The following is a 22,004-nucleotide window of genomic DNA, read 5'->3' on the forward strand; positions in this document are numbered from 1 at the left end:
TGTCCGGCCGGCCGACCCACCGACCAAGTCGGCAGCGGCGGCTGCCACAGGAGGCTGCGAGGCGGAGAAGCCAAGCCCGGCGGAGGCGAGGTGCCGCTGCTTGCGCTGCGCGGCCGCGGGCTCCCTTTGGCCGGCCTTCCTTGTGCGCGCCTGGCCGCGATGCGCCTCCCTCCTCCTCCTCCTCCTCCGGCGTAGCAACGGCAGCGGGAGGCTCCTCCTCCTCCTTCGGCGGCGGCGGCGGCGGCTCCTGCTCGGGTATGCGCCCCTCCAGCCAGCAGCCGGGCCAGGCGGCTCCCGCGAGGGCTGCAGCGGTGGCTGCTGGTGGTGGTGGTGCGGCGGCGGCGGCGGCGGCGGGGAAGGCCTAGCCAAGCGAGCCAGCCGCGCGCCCTCTCCGCCCGCCTCCCTTTTTCCGCCTCCGCCTCCTCCTCCGCCAGCCAGCCAGCCAGCCAGCCACCCCGACCCGGCAGTGATGGCAGACGAGCCGCAGCAGCACCAGCCACCTCCGACTCAGCAGCAGCAGCAGCAGCAGCAGCAGCCGCCCCCCGAAGCCCCCGGCGGGGTCGTCCCGGTGGCGACGGCGGCCCCTTCGCTGCCGGCGCTGGTGCCCGGGCTGCAGGGGACCGAAGCCAGCGCGCTGCAGCACAAGATCAAGAACTCCATCTGGTGAGCAGCCCGGGGAAGGCTCCGGGCCCGGGGGTGGCTGGCTGGGTGCTCGGGAGGGAGCCGGCCGGGGGTTTACTCATGCATGCGCTGCATGTGCCTGCTGCATATTGATAGGGCGCTCTGAGCCGGGTCGGGGTGCCTGGACGGGCCCCTCGCCTTCCAGATCGGGGTTTTGTTTTTGCAAGGCTTGCAGAGCCCCCGTTGCGCCGCCTCCCCTTCCATGCTGTCTTCTGGCTCCGATCCCGCAAGGTTCTTTCTGCGGCGGCAGGAGGAAGAAGGTGGCGGCGGCGGCGGCGGCGGCGGCGGGGCGTGTGTGTGTGTGTGTGTGTGTGTGTGTGCCTGTGTGTCTGCAGGGTGGGGGAGGGGAAATGGAAAATGTGTTTACTCGGCTCTGCGGAGGGAGAGCGAGACAGACCCGGGCAGACAGAGCCAGACACGCTCGTATGGAGAAGGGGTCGGGCTGGGCGCGCAAGCCAGGCTGCACGTCTGCCTGCATGCTTCCTAGCTAGCTTGCTGGCGACCCAACACAAAGCTCGCCAGGCGCTGCTTTGCACGGGGCTGCTTCCCGATCCACGGTGGTCGCGTCCAGTGCAGCCCGGGGCAGGAGGCGAGAGACATGTCTTCTCTCCCCCCCCCCGCCTCGCCCCGTCGTGTGCAAAGCAGCAGGTCGTTCCGTGAAGGGGCATCGCCTCGCCTGGCGGCTGGCTGGGCTCGCCCTCTCCTCCTCCGCCCAGCGCCCCCCCCACCCCAAGGCGCGTTTGTCGGAGGAGGCGGGGGCGCCTCTGCCGCATGTTGACATGCATCTCTTTCTCCCTCCCCTCCTTGCTGCAAACACCAGAATGGGGTGACTTGCCTCTTGCTGAGCAGCAATAGCAGCAGCAGCAGCAGCAGCCCCTCGCTTGTTTACAGCTGCTGCTGCTGCCGCCGCCGCAGCCCCCCTTTTTTGCAGCGTAGGGCGCCGTTTCCTCGGCACTGCTCCGGGTTTTCCGTCCGAATCAGACCTCCCCTTTGAGCAAGAGAGCTGGAGAAGATGTTCATTCAAAAAAGACTGCAATACGTTGTTCCTTGGGTACACTCCTAAAGCCAGGGACTGACTCGCTGTCTGCCATTGAGGATTTAGACACTACACTGGCTTGCGAAGTGGGAGGCACCTGGGCTTTGCCTTCCATTTGAAGCCTTCTTCAGCTGAACCGACTTCTTTGCAAAAATAAAATTCCTGAAAACGAAGTGTCTTTCAGTGCTTGAAAAACACAGTATAAAGGCCTTTCACTTTCCCTGTGTGCACAATGTCCTTTGAAACCTTTAATGCATTTGCTCTTGTGGTTTAAAAATGACATTTTGGGTATGTGTAGTGCTGATCTGAAATTGAGATCTACACGGTGTAAAATATATGGGGCAGATTGAATTGTCAGTGGAAGCAATACAGGTTGTGTGAAGGGATTGCATTTGAGATGGTGAATTGCACACAGGCTTTGGGGAACAGACTATTAAGTAGCCTTTAAAAATCTAGGCAAAGGAGGCGTCTGCTGAGTCCAGTCTGCTCGCTGCCATTGTTTTGTTTACAGAATGCCATGAGTTAGAAGTTCTCTCCATCAGCATCCTGGCTGTGTCTTAAATTGCTGCTGCTACTGAAGTGTTTGATTTACAGTATTATTATTTTTTTAGACACCCACTTAAAATATTTTCTCATTCTCCTAGTGTTCAGAAATCAGCCTCTTGAATAGGGTGTTTACAATCAGTGGTTTCAGGGGAGGTGTAACATCCAAGTTGGAAGACAAAATGGCTACTAAGTAAAACCTCTTCCCTTTTATATGAACTTGGGTGTACAAGCACAACACCATAGCATTGTTTGTTTTAATTCCCAATAAAATTGGGGCTTCTAGGACATCTTTTTTCTTAAAGACACATAGACAACCTGCCAAATGTTTTTGCATAGCCTTGGCTGCTTTAGCTAGGGATTGGGACTGAATGGAGGATGCCCAGTGGCAGTGCCTGCTGGAATGGTGCTGTTACTGGGAGTGTGACCAGCCAGCGCAGAGTACCCAAAGCCACCTTTGGGCAGGCAGCTTTTTTGCTTACCCTAAAGGTGATCCCGAATGCCGCGTCTGGGAAGGAAGCCCCGCCAGTTTCAATGAGCTTGTGTCTCAAGTGTTCAGGATTCTAGCTCTGGGCGCATGCTGCAGATAATAGGGATTAGTTTCCTTTTAACCCCATCTCCCCATTGGCTGCTCTTGGCCCCAGAGTCTGTGATCCTGTGTGTGCTTAGCAACAAGTGTGTCCCCTTGAACTCAGCCGTTCAGGCTGCAAAAAAACATGTCTTGAAGCTGGGATTTATTTGTGTTTCACCTTTCCTCCACGCATCTTGGCGCCACACCTGCGAGGGCCCTGCCCTCTTATTTCTGCAACATCAGCCCTTTGGGGTGGGCTAGTAAGCTGAGAGAGAGGGGGCCAAGGTCACTCAGGGGACCACAAGTGAGCAGGAGGAACATGTGAGCCCTCATTGAAGCTCCGTAGCCACTGGGCAAGTCTTTCACCATTTTCTCAATCGTGTGGCTACAGGTGGGATGGGGATTCAAATTCATACACATGATTTTGGGAACAGAACTGGGAATTGGAATTGTGATTGTACAGATAGAGTAGCGTCTTGTTGCATGTATCCTTGTGTCTGTGAAACAACAGCTCAGAAGCATCTTGTGCAGTGCTCTCAGGAGATTGTGCCATGGTGTGTACTCTGGGCTGGTTTTCATTGCTGTTGCTTTGTAGTGGACTGCTAGTAAACAGACTTCAGCTTGAATGGCTTCTCTCACTCTTTGTCGGAGTCCATGTGCTCAGCCAGGGATTTTGTAGAGCATAGCTCAGACTTGCAGTTCCATTACACGCTGGAATACTGCACCAATCTAATGCCCTGAGGTTTGGGGTAGGGTGGGCAAAAAATCCCATAAATAAATAAGAAAAATTGCTGTGTATGGAAGGTGGCAAATGGTCTGTGTTCTCCATTAACCAATAAAGCTTAAAATGAAACCTTGTCTTTCTGGCTGGGATTACTGAAAAGAGCATCTGAAAATCTGTATGCTAACTCCTGAAACGTAAGTCGGATTTAATGTGACTGACTTCGACTGCAGTCCAAAACACACTTACTAGGAAGTAAGCCTCATTGAATTTAGTGGGACTTAATTCTAAATAAATTATATTATTATTATTGCTACTTATTTAATTCATAAATCACTTCTATGAGGCATCCTGGAGCAATTTATAACACAGTATTTTGTGTGTATGTATGTATGTATGTATGTATGATATCTGCTACATATATTAAAACTTAAAATAATTGCATAGATGAAAACAATTTAAAAATTTATATTAACATAGTTTTAAAGAACCACACATACATAAAATCAATTAAAATCCAGTACGGGTACCAATTGAGATTAAGACCTCCATTTGAAAGGCTCTTTGAAATTCTAAATAAACTTACATAGGATTTCACTGTTGGTGGGTCCAACGGTTAAGAAGGCGGTTTCTGCACAAGCTGTAGAGGGGGCTTGTCAACCTGGGAAGGTAGCCCATCTAGGATCTTAAACCTCCATGACCTGAGGGGTACCTTTGCGTGAAGAAAAGGCTAAGGAGTAAGCCCTACACAAAACTGGAGTGGGGTCCCTAAGATGGTTGGACGGCGTCTTGTACACCTCATTCAGGCAACAGCAGCCAAGCTGGTGCCAAATGTCTTGCTCTGCTTCCCTTTGAGCCACATCAGCGAGGTCGAGAGGGGGAACCCGGGACCTCCAGATACACTGCCCAGGCTTGCACCCTAGGGAGGTCACATTGGTGCTACTGACTTGGATGCACACTCCATTGTCAACAAGTACAGGTGGCAGCCATTTTAGACATATCCAATTGACATGTCATCGCTGACACACAGATCTTTTTGAACCCAAAAGAAGGCAGAATGGGGGCGGGGCAGAATGGGATGTAACAGGGTGGGGTGCACTTATATACACTTTGCCGGTGTGTGTGGTGGCCGGGAACAGAGCCCCTGTGTGAAAGGATCACTGCCTGTGCCTAAAAGTGCAGTACACCTCCAGGTGAGCACTAGGGGAGGGACCCAAGTTCAAATCCCACATAGCCACAAAGCTTCTAGTTCAACCACTGTCTCTTGGCCTAAACTACCTCAGAGGGGAAATTGGGTTGAGGGGGGGGGAAAATGGAGATGGGTAGAGCCTTTTACATTTTCCTGGAGGAAAGGTGAGGCTACAAAAAATACAAAAAATTAAAATGTTATATATCAATAAAATGTTATACCTAAGTTTGCTTCAATGAATTATTAGAATTGTCACTCTCTTAAAATAACTTTTTAATGACAATTCATTTGCCTTTTAGTGGTTTGCAATTAAAAACAATACCTCAGTATAGATGCTATTTTAAGATAATTAAAGTAGCTTACAAAATTGAAAGAAGAGCTTCTGTTTGGTGATAGAAGGATGGCTCACCTTTTAATCTCCCTATTGCAGTGGGCACACTAGTGCCAAAATGTGCCTCCCCTTTAATTTGCATTCCCAACAGCTAAAAGTTTACCTCACTAATTCCCCCTCCGCCACCGATTGATCAAATAATCCTGTAGTTGATTGCTAATTAAACCTGCTCTCCCCATTGTCACTTTTAAAAGCTACAGCGATATATAGCAGTTACTAAAATGGAAGACTTGGAGATGATAACAAGTCTGTAAGGACCACAGTGCATTTGGTTGGCTGCAGCCTTGGCCAGCAATATTGTTTCTTGCTTTAGCCACAACAGAATTTATTCTAAAAATTAAAATGAGTTTGACAGGCGATATTTGTTATATTATGAGGCACTTGTAGAACTGGTTCTCTAGGCGCATGGCAAAGGGCCTCTGCAGATGACCTTGGGGCAGGCTTTCCCAACCTGGTGCCCTCCAGATGCTTTTCCACTACAATGCCCATCACCCTCAACACCATCCTGCAGATGCTGGCCTAATGAGAGTTATAGTCTGACACCTATGGATTGAACCAAGCTGACAAAAGTTGCCTCAAGGTATGAACAGGTACAAATGAGAGAAGGCAGTCTGTTAGGCACTGAGGTCCCAAGCCCTGTCCCTTTATGTGAAAACCAGAACGCTCAACTGGGCTCAAGAGTGAATCAGAGGCCAGATTACTTGCTCAAAGCAGCTCACAGCTAAACTTTTTTAAAACTACAGATTGTGTCTGTCCCAAATTGGCCCTAGGATCACATTCAGAGGTCTTTCTCCAAATGCCCTGCCAAATGAGTTTTTGGTGTTGGTGCCACAGTTGTGGAATGCCTTTCTGGTGTGAGCTGAAGACATAATTATTTACAGAGTTTCCATATTTTTTTCTTCTTTTTTTGGGCGGGGGGAGTGTTTTTTAGATCTGCATTGTTGTTATCATCTGTTATCTGGCTTCTGCGGTTGGTACTGTATCTTAGATTTAACATTTCATGGCCTTTGTCAGCCTGGTGCCCTCCAGATGTTTTAGATTGTAATTCCCATCAGCCCTGGCAGATGTTCTGGAGTACAACTCGCATTGCCCCAGCATCATAATGCAGCCATGCTGACCAAGGTTGATGGGAGTTGTGGTCCGACACGTGTGAAAGGCACCCAAGGTTCAAAATTTGCCGGGCTCTTTTTGCGACTGGCGTGGGTCCAATTGCACCATGTGGAGATCTCTGGATGCTAGGCTGGTGACTGACTTCTCCATCTGACTGGCCCCTACAGCTTTCTTAAGCAGGTAAGCAGGTTTTGGTGACTGCAACTTCGGTTTAAGGAGCCATTTGGCACCTAGCTTATATATCTGAGTTTCTAACACTTTGGGGTTACACTCCCTCTGAAGGAGCAGATACATAACTTTGGGAGTGTTTCTAGATCCTTTGCAGTAACTTGTGGCTCAGGTGGCCTCAGTGGCACAGACTGGCTTCCATCAGCTTTGGCTGGTGGCCGAGCTGCACCCCTCTCTGGCATGGATAGCTTAACTTATGTTGCCTATGCTCTGGTAACCTCTAGATTAGATTTCTGCAGCATGTTCTATGTAGGGTTGCTTCTGAAGATGGTTTGGAAACTTCAGCTGGTGCAGAATTAAGTGGTCAGGGGCAAGATGGTTTGGGCATATTACACTGATCTTGGCTCTACAGCACTGGCTGCCAATTAGTTTTCAAGCCCAATTCAAAGTGCTGGTTTTGACCTATGCAGTGGTGCCTCTGGTTACGGACGCTTCAGGTTACGAACACTTGAGGTTACGAGCTCTGCTAACCTGGAAGTAGCTGCTTCTGGTTGCGAACTTTGCCCCAGGGTGCAAATGGAAATCGCACGCCTCTGGTGGCCCCATTAGCAAAAGCCTGCCTCGGGATAAGAACGGTTTCAGCTTAAGAACGGACCTCCAGAACGAATTAAGTTCGTAACCACAGGTACCACTGTACAGCCTTAATTGGCTCAGGACTGCGGTACCTCAAGGACCACCTCTCCCCATATGAACCAACCTGGACCCTGTGATGATCATCTGAGGCCATTCTTTGTGTGCCACCTCCACAAGAGGTCACTTTTTCTGCGCTGGCTCCCTGTTTGTGGAATTCTTTCCCTAAGGAGGCTCACCTGGCACCTTCATTACATATCTTTAGGCACCAGGCAAAAACGTTTCTCTATAACCGGGGGGGGGGGTACAGATTTGTTTTTGTTTTATTATGCCTTTTGTGTTCTTATTTTGTATTTTTATGTTGTGACCTGGACTGTGATCTTTGGATGAAGGATGTATGCAAAATTAATTAATAAATAAAATTAATAAGTTTTAAATGGGCTGCAGCCATAACAATTGACTCTTTCTTGCAGCTGATTAAGTATTGTGTAAAATTAAAATGACTTGGTATCTTCTAATCCTGTCAGGATTATTCTTTTCTGCCCATCTGAAATGGATATGATGAAATGGTGTCTGCTTCGTTGTCCAATTGAGGCATATGTGTCTTTATATATACAATAATCGAAATGCAACACAGGCATCAGTGAGCTACATACCGATGCTGTTTTTGTTTTGTTTTTCTGGCCATGAACTGGTTTTTTCCTCTTACAGTACTGATGAAAAGGCCCAAGCTGATCTCTGAGCTCTTTATTTCCCCTTTTCTCCTTCATGGATTACAAGTCTAGACAAAAAGACCAGGCCTGAGCAGCAGCGCCCAGACAGCCCTGATTAGTGTCACTTAGGGCAGGGTTGCAAATTGCCCCAGCCTTTGCTGCACTTTTGGGATTTAATCTCTGTGTTTCTGTTTTTATTTTAGATTCATTAAAGCTTTTATGCTAATCGCTTTTGTGTCCAGACACTTAAACATCAAAAGGGAGATAGAGCTTTGTTCAGCTCAACTGCTTGTGAATATGGGATTTTGGTTAATTTAGGGCGGAGTGGGGAAAAAAGGTAAAAATAAAAAATTAGGGCGGAGTGAGCATTGTATGGCCCACTGTGTGTTTGTAGAGGGTGTATTTGACAAAGAGACTGTCGACAGACATCTCTGATGCTCCAGACTTTTGAGAGTCAGTCTTCAGTTTCACTAAAGCTGCTAAAGTGTGTTCCACTTGTGAGGGCTATTGCTGGTGGGCTTGCCCTGTTAGGGCATCTGGTTGGGCACTGTGAGACCAAAATGCTGGACTGGAGGGGCCCCCTTTGGCCAGATCCAGCTGGCCAACCTGGTGCCCTGCAGATGTGTTGCACTACAGCTCCTATCAGCCACAGCCAACATAGCAGTGCTGTCAGCCCCGGTAGCGTGCGGTCATGCTGGCTGGGACTTACAGAAGCTGTAGTCCCAAACATCTGCAGAGTGCCAAGCCAGGTTCAGGGAAGGCTGGTGCAACAACTTTCACACGGTTGCCAATAATGCAACCCCTGCGACCATCTGCCAAGCAGTGCCTCACACATTCACATTACATGTTGGTGTGTGAGAGTGGAACCCTGTCCCCCGTTTTGATATTTCCTCACATGGGGGGAAGGAGACAGGCTCATTCTTGGTGTCACTTTCCATCATTCTCCCGTGAAAAAGTCACAGAAATGTGGCCAAGGCCTTTCTCTCCAAGTAAGCTGGAGACAGGTGTTTTGGGTGCTGCCCAGGGCTAGAAGTCAACTGGGACCCACCATGTGACTGCTTCATAAAGGGGCCGATGTGTTCTTGTCTCTCTGCATGCTTCTGTATCCTGCACCAGGTGGAGCTTCTAAATGTTCTTTAGAGCAACCACACATATATTGGGCTGCCCAGACAATAATCCCAATCGATCAGGGTCCTGTCAGAAGTTGGTGAAGTTGTTGTAGTTTGGCTCAGCTTTGGTAAGCTTGAATGGCATCCTCACCAGCCCCTTTTGACATGACCCTCACTGCAACACAAATAAATCAAAAATCCCAACCCTGTTTCTGCCAAAGGCTTTAATGCCAAATCAGAGTGGTGCATAGGCAGGCAAAAGGTTACAGGGCACAACAGCAGCTACATGGGACGTACATAAACAAAATGCCAGCTAAGACGTTGATCCAACAAGCACCTTGCACATATTCCCAGAGTTCTTTGCCTTCCACACTTTCTGATGTGCCGTTCTGATGTCGTATCTGTTGTGTGTAGAATTTTGGTCTCCAAGAATGGCAGCTTTCATTGAAGAGGACCCCATGCATAAACACAATCCCAGTTTTTTATCCAGTTTTTGAGGCCATTTGGCTATCCCAAAGAAAGGGTTGCAAAGGTCATAGTTCCTCAGCAAATCAGAGTAGGTCAAGTGCTCATCCTACCTTGTAATTAAAGCATCTTCAACAGAACTTACGCTATCAAGGCAATGGATTGCAAGTGGCATTAAGGATGCAGACTAGTGTTTCCCCCCAGCAGATGTCCCATAAGGATAATGCTGGAAATGTAAAGAAAACAGTGATGCTGGCATGGCCCAGCCCCTGTTCATTTCAGTAGAACTTGGCCAGGTGGATTTGCTTTTCACCCATTTTAATTAGTGTGTGTGTTGAGGTGCTGTTCTTCCCCAGTCCCCTGCTTTGGGCAACTAAATGTCTTACAAGACAGTTGTCCATTTTGCTGTCTTTTGAGAACTTCCAGTGAAGCTTGTCATTCTTTGTATTTTCCTTTCACCCAAATTGCTTAAAGACAGTGTTTGAAATTAGCCAGGCACCAGGCGCAATTTGTGCCTGACTATTGGCGCTGTGGGTTAAACCACAGAGCCTAGGACTTGCTGATCAGGAGGTCAGCGAATAACATTATAGTTAATTGTTGTAGCCTGTCTTCACTTACCCCACCCCACTGCCCTGCTCACAGTTGTGAAGAATATTCTTAACATTATGAATGGCCCGTGTCACTATTAAGGAAAAAAGGTAGGAATAGGCCAATATGCATGTGGGCTATCCCTGGATAAAGTGACTTTTCTTCTTTAAGTTCTCAAAGTTCTTAACCTAGCTCAAGGTTGTCATCTGAACTAGCCAGATGTTTAATTGATAATCACAGTCAGTCCATCATTTGAAAAATAAGACAACTTGACATTCCATTTTGGCGACTGTAACCTTGGTTTAAGGAGCCATTTGGCACCTAGCTTATGTATCTTGAGTTTCTAACGCTGCTTTAAAAAACCACTTTCATGCAAAGCTGGCTTGATCTGCTGCCTCAGCCTGCAGCCAGAGCACCTTAACAGTCTCGTTTCTGATTGTTTCACCCACTGTTGTTCATCAGTGAACTACTAGGTACCTGTGGGTGTGGGTGTGAAAAGAGAGAGAGAGAGAGAGAGAGAGAGAGAGAGAATATCTGACTGTATATATGTGTATTGCCTCCTATTGCCTCCTCTAACACATCAACACACACGCAGGTTGCTTTTGATAGCAAATTTGGGCGTAGATGATGTATTTGTGCCTTAGGGATACATAAGGAACTGGGTGTGCCCTTCCTCCAGGTGGTGAGTTAGCCAGAAAATATTTGGAGGGTAGAGGAAGCCAACCTCACTTTCCAAGCAACTTCCAGCTGGTATCATGCACAACTGGAAACCGTGTGGTGCCTACAATGATAGATCCTAGTTTTAAAGAAATAAAACAGTTGCTGGATCTACCGATCCTTTCAGACATTCACTGAAGTCAGTGGACTGAGCCAGGAGGCAGGACTGCAAAAAAAGCTTTGTGTGTGGTTACCTGTCATTTAACTTTTGTTGTTAATCCCTTTCCACCTTGCTTGAGCAATGGTAGTCACATTTGTATGGGGGTTGGGGGTTGGGTTTGCTTCAGCTCAGGATAGATGTTTGTTGCAGAGGGAGACAAGGCACCTAAACAACAATAACAGCATTTTTAAATGTTTCATGGAGTCTCGGGCATAATTGCAGCAGGAGGAGGAGGTAGCCATGGTTATAATTTATTTTAATTCATTTATACCCAATTTTTCCTCCGAGTTCAAGGTTGTGTACATGCAGGTCCTGCACTTATCCGAACATGAGGATTTAGCACCTAAACTTCGCTATACACACCACATATTCTGAACAGAGAGCATTTTTTTTTTATTTCCTTGTTTGCCTTCTGTTGGCTGGCAGAGGAAAGGAGGACAAATGATCCGACAAATCAGAGCAGTTTTCCTGTTTTTTGTTTTGGCTTTTGGGGGTCAAAATTCTGTGGCTGGGAATGCATTAGAAATTTCCCCATAGGAATAAATGGAAATCATCATCTTGTTATGCGAACGCTCGGCTCATGAACGATTTTCATTGTCTTCAGTCAGCGAGACCTGCATGTGCAGCAACCGCTGATTTGCGTGCCCCCCCCCCCCATGTTGGCAGAGCACGTGTAAGCAAACCCCGTTCTGTCCCCTTTTCTGGCCACTTCTAGGTTGCAGCAATGTGCACTTGCATTGAACAAGTGTAAAATAGCCATTGCTTGTATATGGTTCTAACCCCCCCCCCCCATTTTATTCTCACAACAACCCTGGGACACTGAGAGAAGGTGATCTGATTCAAAAAAATGCTGCCCCTGAAATATTCTATGGCAGTGTCCCATTAAAGGGCATTTTCACCATCAATTACATGCTTCAGACACCTTTTGAAGAGGCAAATTTTCCCCCTAGCCTTTACCTGATCTGTAAGCTGGACCCCCTGGGGTGTTTGTTGTTGTTGTATATTACAGAGTTTTATTGGAGTTCTCAGTAAGTTAAGTATATTTCTTGATTTAGGGAAGGCAGCTCCCCCCCCCCCCGTCATAATATTATGAACTAGCAGTAAATGTGGATATTTTGTCAAGTTTTGATGACAGGCTCATTCGTACAGTATCATTGTGCATGATACTAAGAACCAAATGTCTGAGAGATCATAACTTCAGATTGTAAGCCAGTCCCTGCTCCCCACCCAAAAATCTGGTGCTTTCCAGATTTTTTTGGACTAGTCTCCCTTTAGCTTCAGCGTCCTATGTCATTGCTGGCTGGGGCTGATGGGAGTTGCAGTCCATAATATCTGGAAAGCACTAGGCGGACTAAGACTGAGGCAAACTTTCGAACTGATTCTCAGCTTCACAGACTTAAAAAAACTGAAGATTTGTATGAGTTGAAACCCTTTTTTCAACTCTTCCTACATGCCAGTTTGCTGCTTCTGTGGCCCTATTTGCACACCACAAGAAACCCAGGGCCTGGTGTGATGTGGACGAGCATAAATAAGTCTGTGGTTCACTCCTTTCCCTCTCCTTCAGCGTGGCAGTGATAAGTCTAGAGAAGCTTTCACTTCTGGTTTTGCTTGTTTGCAGTTTGCTGCTTTGTTAGAATGGACACATTTTGGGTAATATTATTGTTTATTTACTTGATTTGTTAACTGCCCTTCACCACAAGGACCTAGGGTGAGTAACAGCAGTATAAAAGCAGTTTATATATATTTTTGTAGCAGTATACAGCTATAAAGACAAGTAAAACCAAGCTGTTCCAACAGAACAGTGTAGATTCACCCAAAGAGGTGTGTCCCACAAATAACAACAAAACACTTACCTGTCAAAGGCCATGTCTTCAGCATATGCCAAAAGTTATGCAATGAAGATGCTCAGATGCACCTCTGTGTGGAGCGAGAGCCACAATCTAAGGGCTGCCACATAGAATGTCTCTTCCTGGCTACCATTCCTTACACTTCTGAAGGTGATGAAACTACCAAAAGAGCCCCACAGCCCCTCTGATCTTCACACCAAAGAGGATCTGTAGGGATGGAGAAGGTCTTCAGATATTTGGGGCCTAAGTCATTTAGGCTTTTAAGCACCTGTTGTTGTTGTTGGGTTGTGTTTTTTTTAAAAAAGGTTTTTTAAATGAGACACTTGAAACCAGTTTTATTGTGTTGGACAAAATGACAAGCTGCTGTCCATCTGAACTGGAAGCAAAAGCTTCCAAACCTGCCCTTGTGCCTGTGGCAAAGAGGAGCCTGATGCTCACCTAGGCTTGCTCCTGTCGTGCTAGGCTGTGATTTAGCATTGATGTCTGAACAGGACTTCCGTGTGTATTTCCAAACAGTAGCATGAAGCAGAAGGTGGTGGTGGGGTTTGAGAATCAAGATACAGGCAGAGGAGCAGAGGTGGGAGTAGTGATGGAGGAACTGGTGCTCCCTGCTCTTTATGACACCAAACTTTGTACTAGTCACATTGGAACAGTGAGAGATGCTTACATCTTTTGCAAGCAACAAAGCAACACCAAATAAAGCCCAACTGGAGGGGCCATGATGTCGAATTGAGAACGGAGAAAGTCAACAGACAGAGGATGACTAGGTTGGATTTTGCTTTGGCTCATTTATAAGAGGTGGTGGACTTATCCCAGTTTGAACACCTTCATGGCAGGCCAAGCTCAGGGGTTTCACAGTAGCAGCCTGAGTCTTGAGGATGACCAACTCCTTGTTACTTGCAAGTGACATTTTTTCTGCCTTCACGTAAGTTGAAGAGAACATGACGTTGATGCTTTGTTGATGCTTTTATCACTTGTTGGTGGTGCTGGGGAAACAATTGTAGGTTCTTCAGGAGCCTTTGTTTAAGTAATGACCTTTGTTCATGGCAAGCAAGATATTATCTACTCAATGGGTTCCTGTTTTGTTTTGTTTTTTTAAACCAAAACCCTCAAATTCCAGTTACATGGATGCATTTTCTGGTTGCCATGGACAGTTAAGCTTTTGCAAAACAACTTTCAGTTCACTAAAAGTCAAAGCTTGGAGATGGGAGTTCGAATCTAAAAAGATCTATGAACTTGATTGTTGATTTTGGGCAAGACAGTGTCTTTGACTCAGAGTTTCTCATAAGGTATTCATTGTTTTATTTTACGTAGATGGTTGTAGGAGTAGAAAAGTTGCACCTTATTGTGCTTCCTCAAGCAATTATTGCTGGGCCAGAAGAAGGAAGGTCCTCTCTCCCTAGCAGCAAGGAGTGGGGCTGTGCTGCTGCTGGGGAAGCTCACCTAAATAGCCCCTCATGCCTTCTTTTTGGCTGCTCTGCCCCTCCCTCCACTGTCTTTTCTTCTCCTTCCTCACTGATGCTGCTGCAACCTGGTGAGCTCCTTGTTTGCAGAGTATTGTAATCCACGCTGCCAGGAATGTGCTGTGTTGTCAATGCATTCTGCTTGGCTCCTGTTGTGCAGGGAAACATTAAGCTGTTGATACTGAGTAGAGGCAGCCTCTGTTGACTTAATATATTATATGGCGTACAGTGTGTGTTTGTGTGTGTGTTTTTTTTTAAAGAATGTAAGAAGAGCCTGGGTGCTGGATCAACCCAAAGGGGGTTCATCTAGTCTAGGGGTCAGCAACCTTTTTCAGCCATGGGCTGGTCCACCGTCCCTCAGACCATGTGGTGGGCCGGACTATATTTTTTTTTTGGGGGGGGGGGAGGGAAATGAACGAATTCCTATGCCCCACAAATAACCCGGGGATGCATTTTAAATAAAAGCACACATTCTACTCATGTAAAAACACCAGGCAGGCCCCACAAATAACCCAGAGATGCATTTTAAATAAAAGCACACATTCTACTCGTGTAAAAAAATGCCGATTCCCAGACCTTCCATGGGCTGGATTGAGAAGGCAATTGGGCCACATCCAGCCCACGGACCTTAGGTTGCCTACCCCTGATCTAGTCTTAGCATCCTTTTCTCACAGTGGCCACAGGGAAGCCAATAGGTAGGACATGGGTGCATGAACCCTCTCCGACCCCCTTTTCTCCAGTATTCAAAGTATTCGGAGGCATTTACTGCCTTTGACTATGGAGGCAGAACATGGCCATAATGGCTTGTAGCCATTGAGAGCCTTATTGTCCTCGATGAATTTGTCTAAACCATGGGTTCCCAAACTCTGATCCACAAGCCTCGTTCAGGTGGTCCATGGTGTATCTGTGGATTTGTGACTGAAGATGGTAGACAGCACATCATCACATTAAATACCTGTGCTGATTTCTTATTTTTATTGTTTCTTTTTTTATTATTTCTGTGGAATAGTGTGTGTGTGTGTGTGAAAGAGAGAAGTGATTAATTGACACCTTATTTTCAGTCGCCCCTGCTGGTTGGTTGGCTGGTTGGTTGGTGACTTGTTCTACTTCTATAGTTGAGGGTGAAGGTCAGCTCCCTTTCCCTTTGTACCCCACCAAAGCAAATTACATTTGTGTTTGGCTGCTTTGACCTCTTCCCCTCCAGAAAAGGGTGGTGGTGTTTGTTGTTTGATTGGGGGCCTTCTTTACAGTGGCTTCCTCCTTTGAGGAGTCCTCTGGTTGCCTTCGTTACAGGCGACTCCCCACTTACATGGGGGTTATGTTCCGGTGCATAAGTGGAAAACATGTAAACACACTTTCAATGCCCTCTCTCCCACTCTCTCTCCAATCCAGATCAAAAATACTGTACCAAAAATATCCACAACTGGAACTGAAGCTGTGGGGCCAGCAGGAGGCTGGAGGACGTGCAGAAAGCAAAGCCCTGCTGCGCCTCCAGTCTCCTCTCCGCTCTCACTGAAGTCTTCTTCGGGCTGCAGGGAGGGTTTCCTCTTGAGCCACAGGACTCTCCAGCTCTCTCCCTCCATTTCCTGGTATGAATTAAATTACAGTACAGGAGACTCCCCACTTATGTGTGAGTTACGTTCCAGCCCCTTGTGCACATAAGTGATATATGATTAAGTGGGGTGCACCCCACTGCGCCTCCAGCTTGCAAGGAGACGCTCCCTGGAGCTCAAAGGGGGCATCCTCCTTGGGCTCTGGGGAGGGTCTCCTCACAAGCTGGAGGTGCTGTGGGGCTTGGTTGAATCTCTCCCCCACTTCTGGGTTTCATGCGTAACCAAACCAAAAGCCTCCCCAAATCTCCTGCTCCTGACACCTCCGAAATGCCTTTTTGCCTGCCAACTTCTCAGCCTCATGAGACCAGCACTGACCCTCCTCACTGCCCCCTAAGCAACTCCCATCTTCCAACATCCCTCCGCTCAGGTGCCTCTGCTCCTGAAGCTACCCTCACAAAGCATTCTCTGTCCACCCTGCGAGGCTCCCTCAGCTGGTACCTGCCACCAGGCCACTTCCGAGTCCCAATAGTGCTTCGTGTCCAGCGGGGCCACCACTAGGACCAAAACAAGGCCCAAGTTTGATGATTCAGCAGTAAACAGCGGGTTTTCCCAGGGAAAGCGGTGGGACAATACTAAAACCTCTAGGACCCATGACTAGAAAAGTGTCGGTGAGCCCTGAGTCAGGCCATTTATCTGTTTAGCTTTGTATTGTTCACACTGACAGGCAGTAGTGGCTCTCTAGGGTTTCAGATGATGAACATCCCCTGACCATCCATCCATCCATCCATACCTACCTACCTACCTACCTAGAGATGCCACGGAAGATTAAACCCTTTGTGGCATCACAGTCATGACCACTCCTCTCCCTTTCTGCAGTTCACGCTCCTTGAAGGGGATAATCAAAGTTCTGTGGAGCTCCATTGAAGGTTTATCAGGGAATAGCAGGTGTTAGAAATGTTTCTGCTGAGGTTTCCTTTGCACCCCCGGCACAGTTCAGGACAGCATGGTATTATCACATCCCTGAATCTGATATTGCAAGTGCAATTGATAAGAGGTGCATGGCAAGTTGGCGCCTGGATCAAAGTAGCCCAGCCTCCCCCAGCCTGGCAGCCCCCAGATGGCCTGGCAGCCCCCAGATGGCAGTGGTGGTCCAGTACATGTGGTTGGGGAAGGCTGTGGTCGCCTGATGAAAGAGCCCCCTCTCAAGCCGTGTGTTGATTGCATGTTCTTTGCGTGATTGCTCAGTTGCTGCCCCCTGTGTGTTGCTGAGTGTGTGGTGTGGAGGCCTGCTCTTGCCCCTTGGAGAATGACCCACATGCCAGCCGTGTGCCACCCCTATCCCCATGCTGGATCTTGCTGCCTTCTCTCCCCCACCCCCCAGCTGATGCATCTGTCCATGTGGTGATCTGATGCTTGCTCATCAGTAAAGGTCATGGCCGAGTCCCTGGGCAGAGTAGGGGCTCCGCTTCCTTCTCACCAGCTGCTCTGCTGCCCATGAGAGAAATAGGTTAGGCACCAAATGGACAGATGGATGGGCAGCTTTGAGGCAGCAGACAGCTGGTTTAACCCACTGGGGAAACACGCCCCCCCCCCTTTGGTCTCTCTGTGTTTGGGTGCTTGCTGTTTTCTCCCGAGCAGGAGCAGCAATGCAACTTCCATGCAACTTTGCTCTGAAGAAGCAGGCAGACCTTCGGCAAGCAGTGTTGTCCAAGACAGTTCCTTCCTACACAGCAGCCTGGGCATGGAGGCTGCTTCTGTCTGTGGCACCCTTGACATATTTCCATTTAAAAAGCAAACTGGACAGAGGTGACTTGATAGAGTTTCATGAAAAAAAATTTTTTGGGGGGCGGGAGTTTTCCCCCTCTCCCCCCTGCCTAGTGCTAGAACCCCCTGAGTCCACACAGTGAAATTAACCAGCAGCCAAATTGGGGCAGACCATATATAAAGAGTTTTGTTTAATTGTATGTGTAATATAAATTATCCATATAAATAATTTATGGAATTACGGGATTAGGATGGTGAATTCACAGCAGGGTTGGTGGATGAATCATGGTTGTAAGGTAAGAACCCTTGATTGGTCTCTCTGGGAAATAGGGTGCAGAAGGCTTCGACTTGATCCAACAAAACATTTGATCCAACAAAACACTTCTCGTGATTGAGGTGGGGAAAAGGATCTCCCCCCACCCGTGGTGTGTGGTGTGTTTTGGATCCCTGGAAATTAAACTCGGGATTGGAAGCAGCAGCCTGATTTCATGAGGAAGTCGGCTGAGACTGACTGACTGATGACCACCTAGATGTTGTATTAAAGGCCTAAAGCAGCCACTTCCCCAACGTGGCGCCCTCCAGATGTGAGGGCCCACAGCTCTTACCAATTAGCCAGCAAAGCCAATGGACAGGATTGACAGTGGAGGGTTGGGATCCAAAACATCGTGGAGGCTGAGGAAGGTGCACACAGGCAGAGGAGAAGGGACAATTTTGTGTAATAAACCTGTACAGAAGGAGAGCCAGCCTACCCCACCCTCCCTGCTTTCCTGTCTGAATGCGAAGCTTTTGGGATTAAAGAGGCCAGAGATTTGACAGGAAAGTTGAGCTTTTGAGAGGCACGTTATCAGGTGGGAAAGAAGTGTCAAAGCAGGGTGCCTTGACTTCCAGTGTGTCTCTGGGTCCGATTCAAGGAGCTCATGTTACCGTTCAAAGCCCCAAATATCTTAAAGGCCACCTCCTTCCTTACAGACCGTCTCGGGTGTTAAGAGGGGCCTGGTTGGTTGTACCGCCTCTCTCAGAAGTTTGGGGGGATGCCCAAGGGAGGGCTTTCTCTTTTGGCAGCCCCTAAGTTGTGGATTAAAGCCTCAGCGCCTAGGGCTTGCCGATCGAAAGGTGGGCGGTTCGAATCCCTGCGGCGGGGTGCGCTCCCGCTGCTCGGTCCCAGCGCCTGCCAACCTAGCAGTTCGAAAGCACCTCCGGGTGCAAGTAGATAAATAGGGACCGCTTACCAGCGGGAAGGTAAACGGCGTTTCCGTGTGCGGCTCTGGCTCGCCAGAGCAGCGATGTCACGCTGGCCACGTGACCCGGAAGTGTCTCCGGACAGCGCTGGCCCCTGGCCTCTTAAGTGAGATGGGCGCACAACCCCAGAGTCTGTCAAGACTGGCCCGTACGGGCAGGGGTACCTTTACCTTTACCTTTAAGTTGTGGAGCTCCCCACAGAGATGCTCCTGGCTTCCTCACTATACGGATGTTACACCTGTGTCACTTAAGCTGTGTGTTTTCAGGGCCCGCCCTATTCTTGTGCACGTAACATGTTTTAACCGTTTTTAATTCTGAATTTGTAACCTGCCCTAGGACCCACTGGTGTAGGGCAGAGAATAAATTTATTAATGGTAATAGTAATAAGTAGGCATTGTGGCAAGGCTTTCCAAAGCGCAAGTGGGCTGCTCACAGGCAATTTTGGAAAAATGGGAAGTGGGGGCAGAAAGCAAGCCTGTGGTAGAGAAACTTGGAATCAGGAGGAACGGTCTGTGCTGAGTGCCGAAGAGGACAGGCAGTGACTGAGGAAGACTTGATATTATAGCCTGCCTTTTGAGCAGCAGAGCTTGGCTCTGAAAGCCATATTGTGTAACTGTGTGTGGTTTGTAATGCAAGCCGGCCAGCAAGCGCCAGGTTCCTGCAGTGGTTGTTGCTGCCACCTCCAGATGGGAAAACACGTGGATACTATTTCTGAATAGTGGGACTTCTCTGGTGCTGGGTTAACAGGTGTTCAGTACCTCCTGGCATTAGCTCTTTTTTTTTTTATAATAATTTTTATTAATTTCCACAAATATAATAAAGAACAATATAAAACAGTATCACATCATACTCATCGGTTCTTACCCTTCTTTCTTTGACTTCCCCATACCTCCCCATCCCTGCATCCTTGTTTAATAATTCTTTAGCAACCCTTAAGTCCATTGTCTTAGTTCCCTTTCGTAAAAGTTTCTTAAGTTTTTTTGTTTACTGCTGCAATTCTTTACTTCTTACCCCCTGACATCCTAACATTCCTCAATTTTGCAATTATTTTTAAGATATATTTTGAAGTTCTTCCAGTCCTCTTCCATTGTCTCTTTCCCCTGGTCCCGGATTCTGCCCGTCATCTCGGCCAGTCCCATAAAGTCAATCACCTTTGTTTGCCATTCTTCCAGAGTAGGTAGTTCTTGCGTCTTCCAATACTTTGCCAGTAGAATTCTTGCTGCTGTAGTGGCATACATAAAGAAAGTCCTATCCTTCCTTGACACCGCTTGGCCCACCATGCCCAAGAGGAAAGCCTCTGGTTTCTTAGGAAAAGTCCACTTAAGGACCTTCTTAATTTCATTATAGATCATTTCCCAGAAAGCTTTAACCTTTGGGCAGGTCCACCAAAGGTGGTAGAAAGTGCCTTCAGTCTCATTACATTTCCAACACTTATTATTAGGCAAATGATAAATTTTTGCAAGCTTGACTGGGGTCATGTACCACCGGTAGATCATTTTCATAATATTTTCTCTTAATGCATTACATGCAGTAAATTTAATACCGGTGGTCCATAACTGTTCCCAGTCAGCAAACATAATATCATGACCGATATCTTGTGCCCATTTAATCATAGCTGATTTCACCGTTTCATCCTGTGTATTCCATTTTAGCAGCAAGTTATACATTTTTGATAAGTTCTTAGTATTGGGTTCCAACAATTCTGTTTCTAATTTTGACTTCTCTTTCTGAAATCCTATTTTCCTGTCCTGTTTAAACGTCTCATTTATTTGATGGTAATGCAACCAATCTCGGACCTTAGGCTTTAGTTTCTCATAACTCTGAAGTTTCACCCTTTCACCATCGTATTCTAAAATCTCATGATATTTTGGCCATTTAGAATCCATATTAAGCTTTTTTACTTCCCTAGCTTCCATTGGTGACACCCACCTAGGGGTTTTACTTTCCAACAAATCTTTGTATCTAATCCAAACGTTATACAATGCTTTCCTTACAATATGGTTTTTAAAGCTTTTATACACCTTTACCTTGTCGTACCATAAGTATGCATGCCAACCAAAACTATTATCGTACCCTTCCAGATCCAAAATGTCAGTGTTCTCAAGAAGTAGCCAGTGTTTCAACCAGCAGAAAGCTGCTGATTCATAATAAAGTCTTAAGTCCGGCAGGGCAAACCCCCCTCTATCCTTTGCGTCAGTTAAAATCTTAAATTTAATTCTGGGCTTTTTGCCCTGCCAGACAAATTTTGATATATCTTTCTGCCACTTCTTGAAGCATTCCATCTTGTCCACAATCTGCAACGTCTGGAATAAAAACAACATTCTAGGCAGTACATTCATCTTAATAGTAGCGATTCGGCCTAGCAAGGAAAGTTTCAGCCTTGACCATATTTCCAGATCTTTTTTGACTTCTGACCAACATTTTTCATAATTGTCCTTAAATAAGTTCACATTCTTGGATGTTAAGTTTACCCCCAGGTATTTTACCCTTTTTGTTATCTCCAAGCCTGTTTCATTCTGAAAACTCTCTCTTTCTTCCATTGTTAAATTTTTTTCCAACACTTTCGTTTTTTGTCTATTCAATTTAAAACCTGCTACTCGACCAAATATATCAATTAATTCTAATACTCTTTTAGTACTAGTATCTGGCTGTTGCAAAGTCAATACTAGATCATCTAACAAAGAGGCAAGGAAGTATAACAGTAGCCAGAAGTTTCCAATATCCAAATTGTAATGTCTCTATTTTCTATGTGGCCAAAATGCAACAAAGTACGTCTAAGGTCCGGTAACTTTGTTACAAACAAGTCCCCACTTCTCAAAGTTTGACAGTCCACGTCCCGGTGTCTTGTTTGGGCAGCCCGACCCCGGGGGATTTGGCAATGGAAGGTCTTAATTTTCCATTAATTTTCCAGCAGGTTAACAACGTTCCAATCCCTTCCCCCCTTCTCCTGCCAATCTGGGGGGAGGTTTTAAGTCCGATGTCAGTTTGACAGCTTAAAAAAATTAGAAAGATTCCCTTTAAATGCAGCTTGATTTTCGTTGCTTTATCTCTTCTGCAGTTCCGGGGAGGCAGACTTCCTTAATTTTTGCCTTTCCCGTTTTCAGCCAAATTTTTTTTTTTTTAATGTCCCGTTACTTTTTCAATCTTACTCACGGGTGTTGTAGTCAAATTCCAATTGCAGGAAGGAATCGGCGCTCTCCGCTCATGGCGACGCGGCTTCACTCCGCTAGCTGGGTGACGACTCTCAGCACCGCGCTTACCCCGATGCCGCTCAGAAGCCTTTAAAAAGGCTCCCTCACAGTACCGGGGGGCGCAAAGGGTGCCCACCGAATCTCCTTTGTTCACA

At 47.1% G+C, this 22,004-nt stretch overlaps 1 protein-coding gene across 1 annotated transcript in view; it reads left to right on the forward strand.

Annotated features, from left to right (window-relative positions):
* Window positions 1-469: 469 nt before the first annotated feature.
* RFX7 (regulatory factor X7) overlaps window positions 470-22,004 on the forward strand; it is a gene marked incomplete at its 5' end in the record, with an annotated part of 46,795 nt that continues 25,260 nt past the window's right edge. The window contains one exon of the mRNA XM_079953152.1: window positions 470-663. Within this exon, the coding sequence (XP_079809278.1) occupies window positions 470-663 (194 nt within the window). The remainder of the gene's footprint in view (window positions 664-22,004) is intronic.

This window comes from Podarcis cretensis, assembly GCF_951804945.1.
Source record: "Podarcis cretensis genome assembly, chromosome: 14".
In the NCBI taxonomy this organism is placed as follows: Eukaryota; Metazoa; Chordata; class Lepidosauria; order Squamata; family Lacertidae; genus Podarcis; species Podarcis cretensis.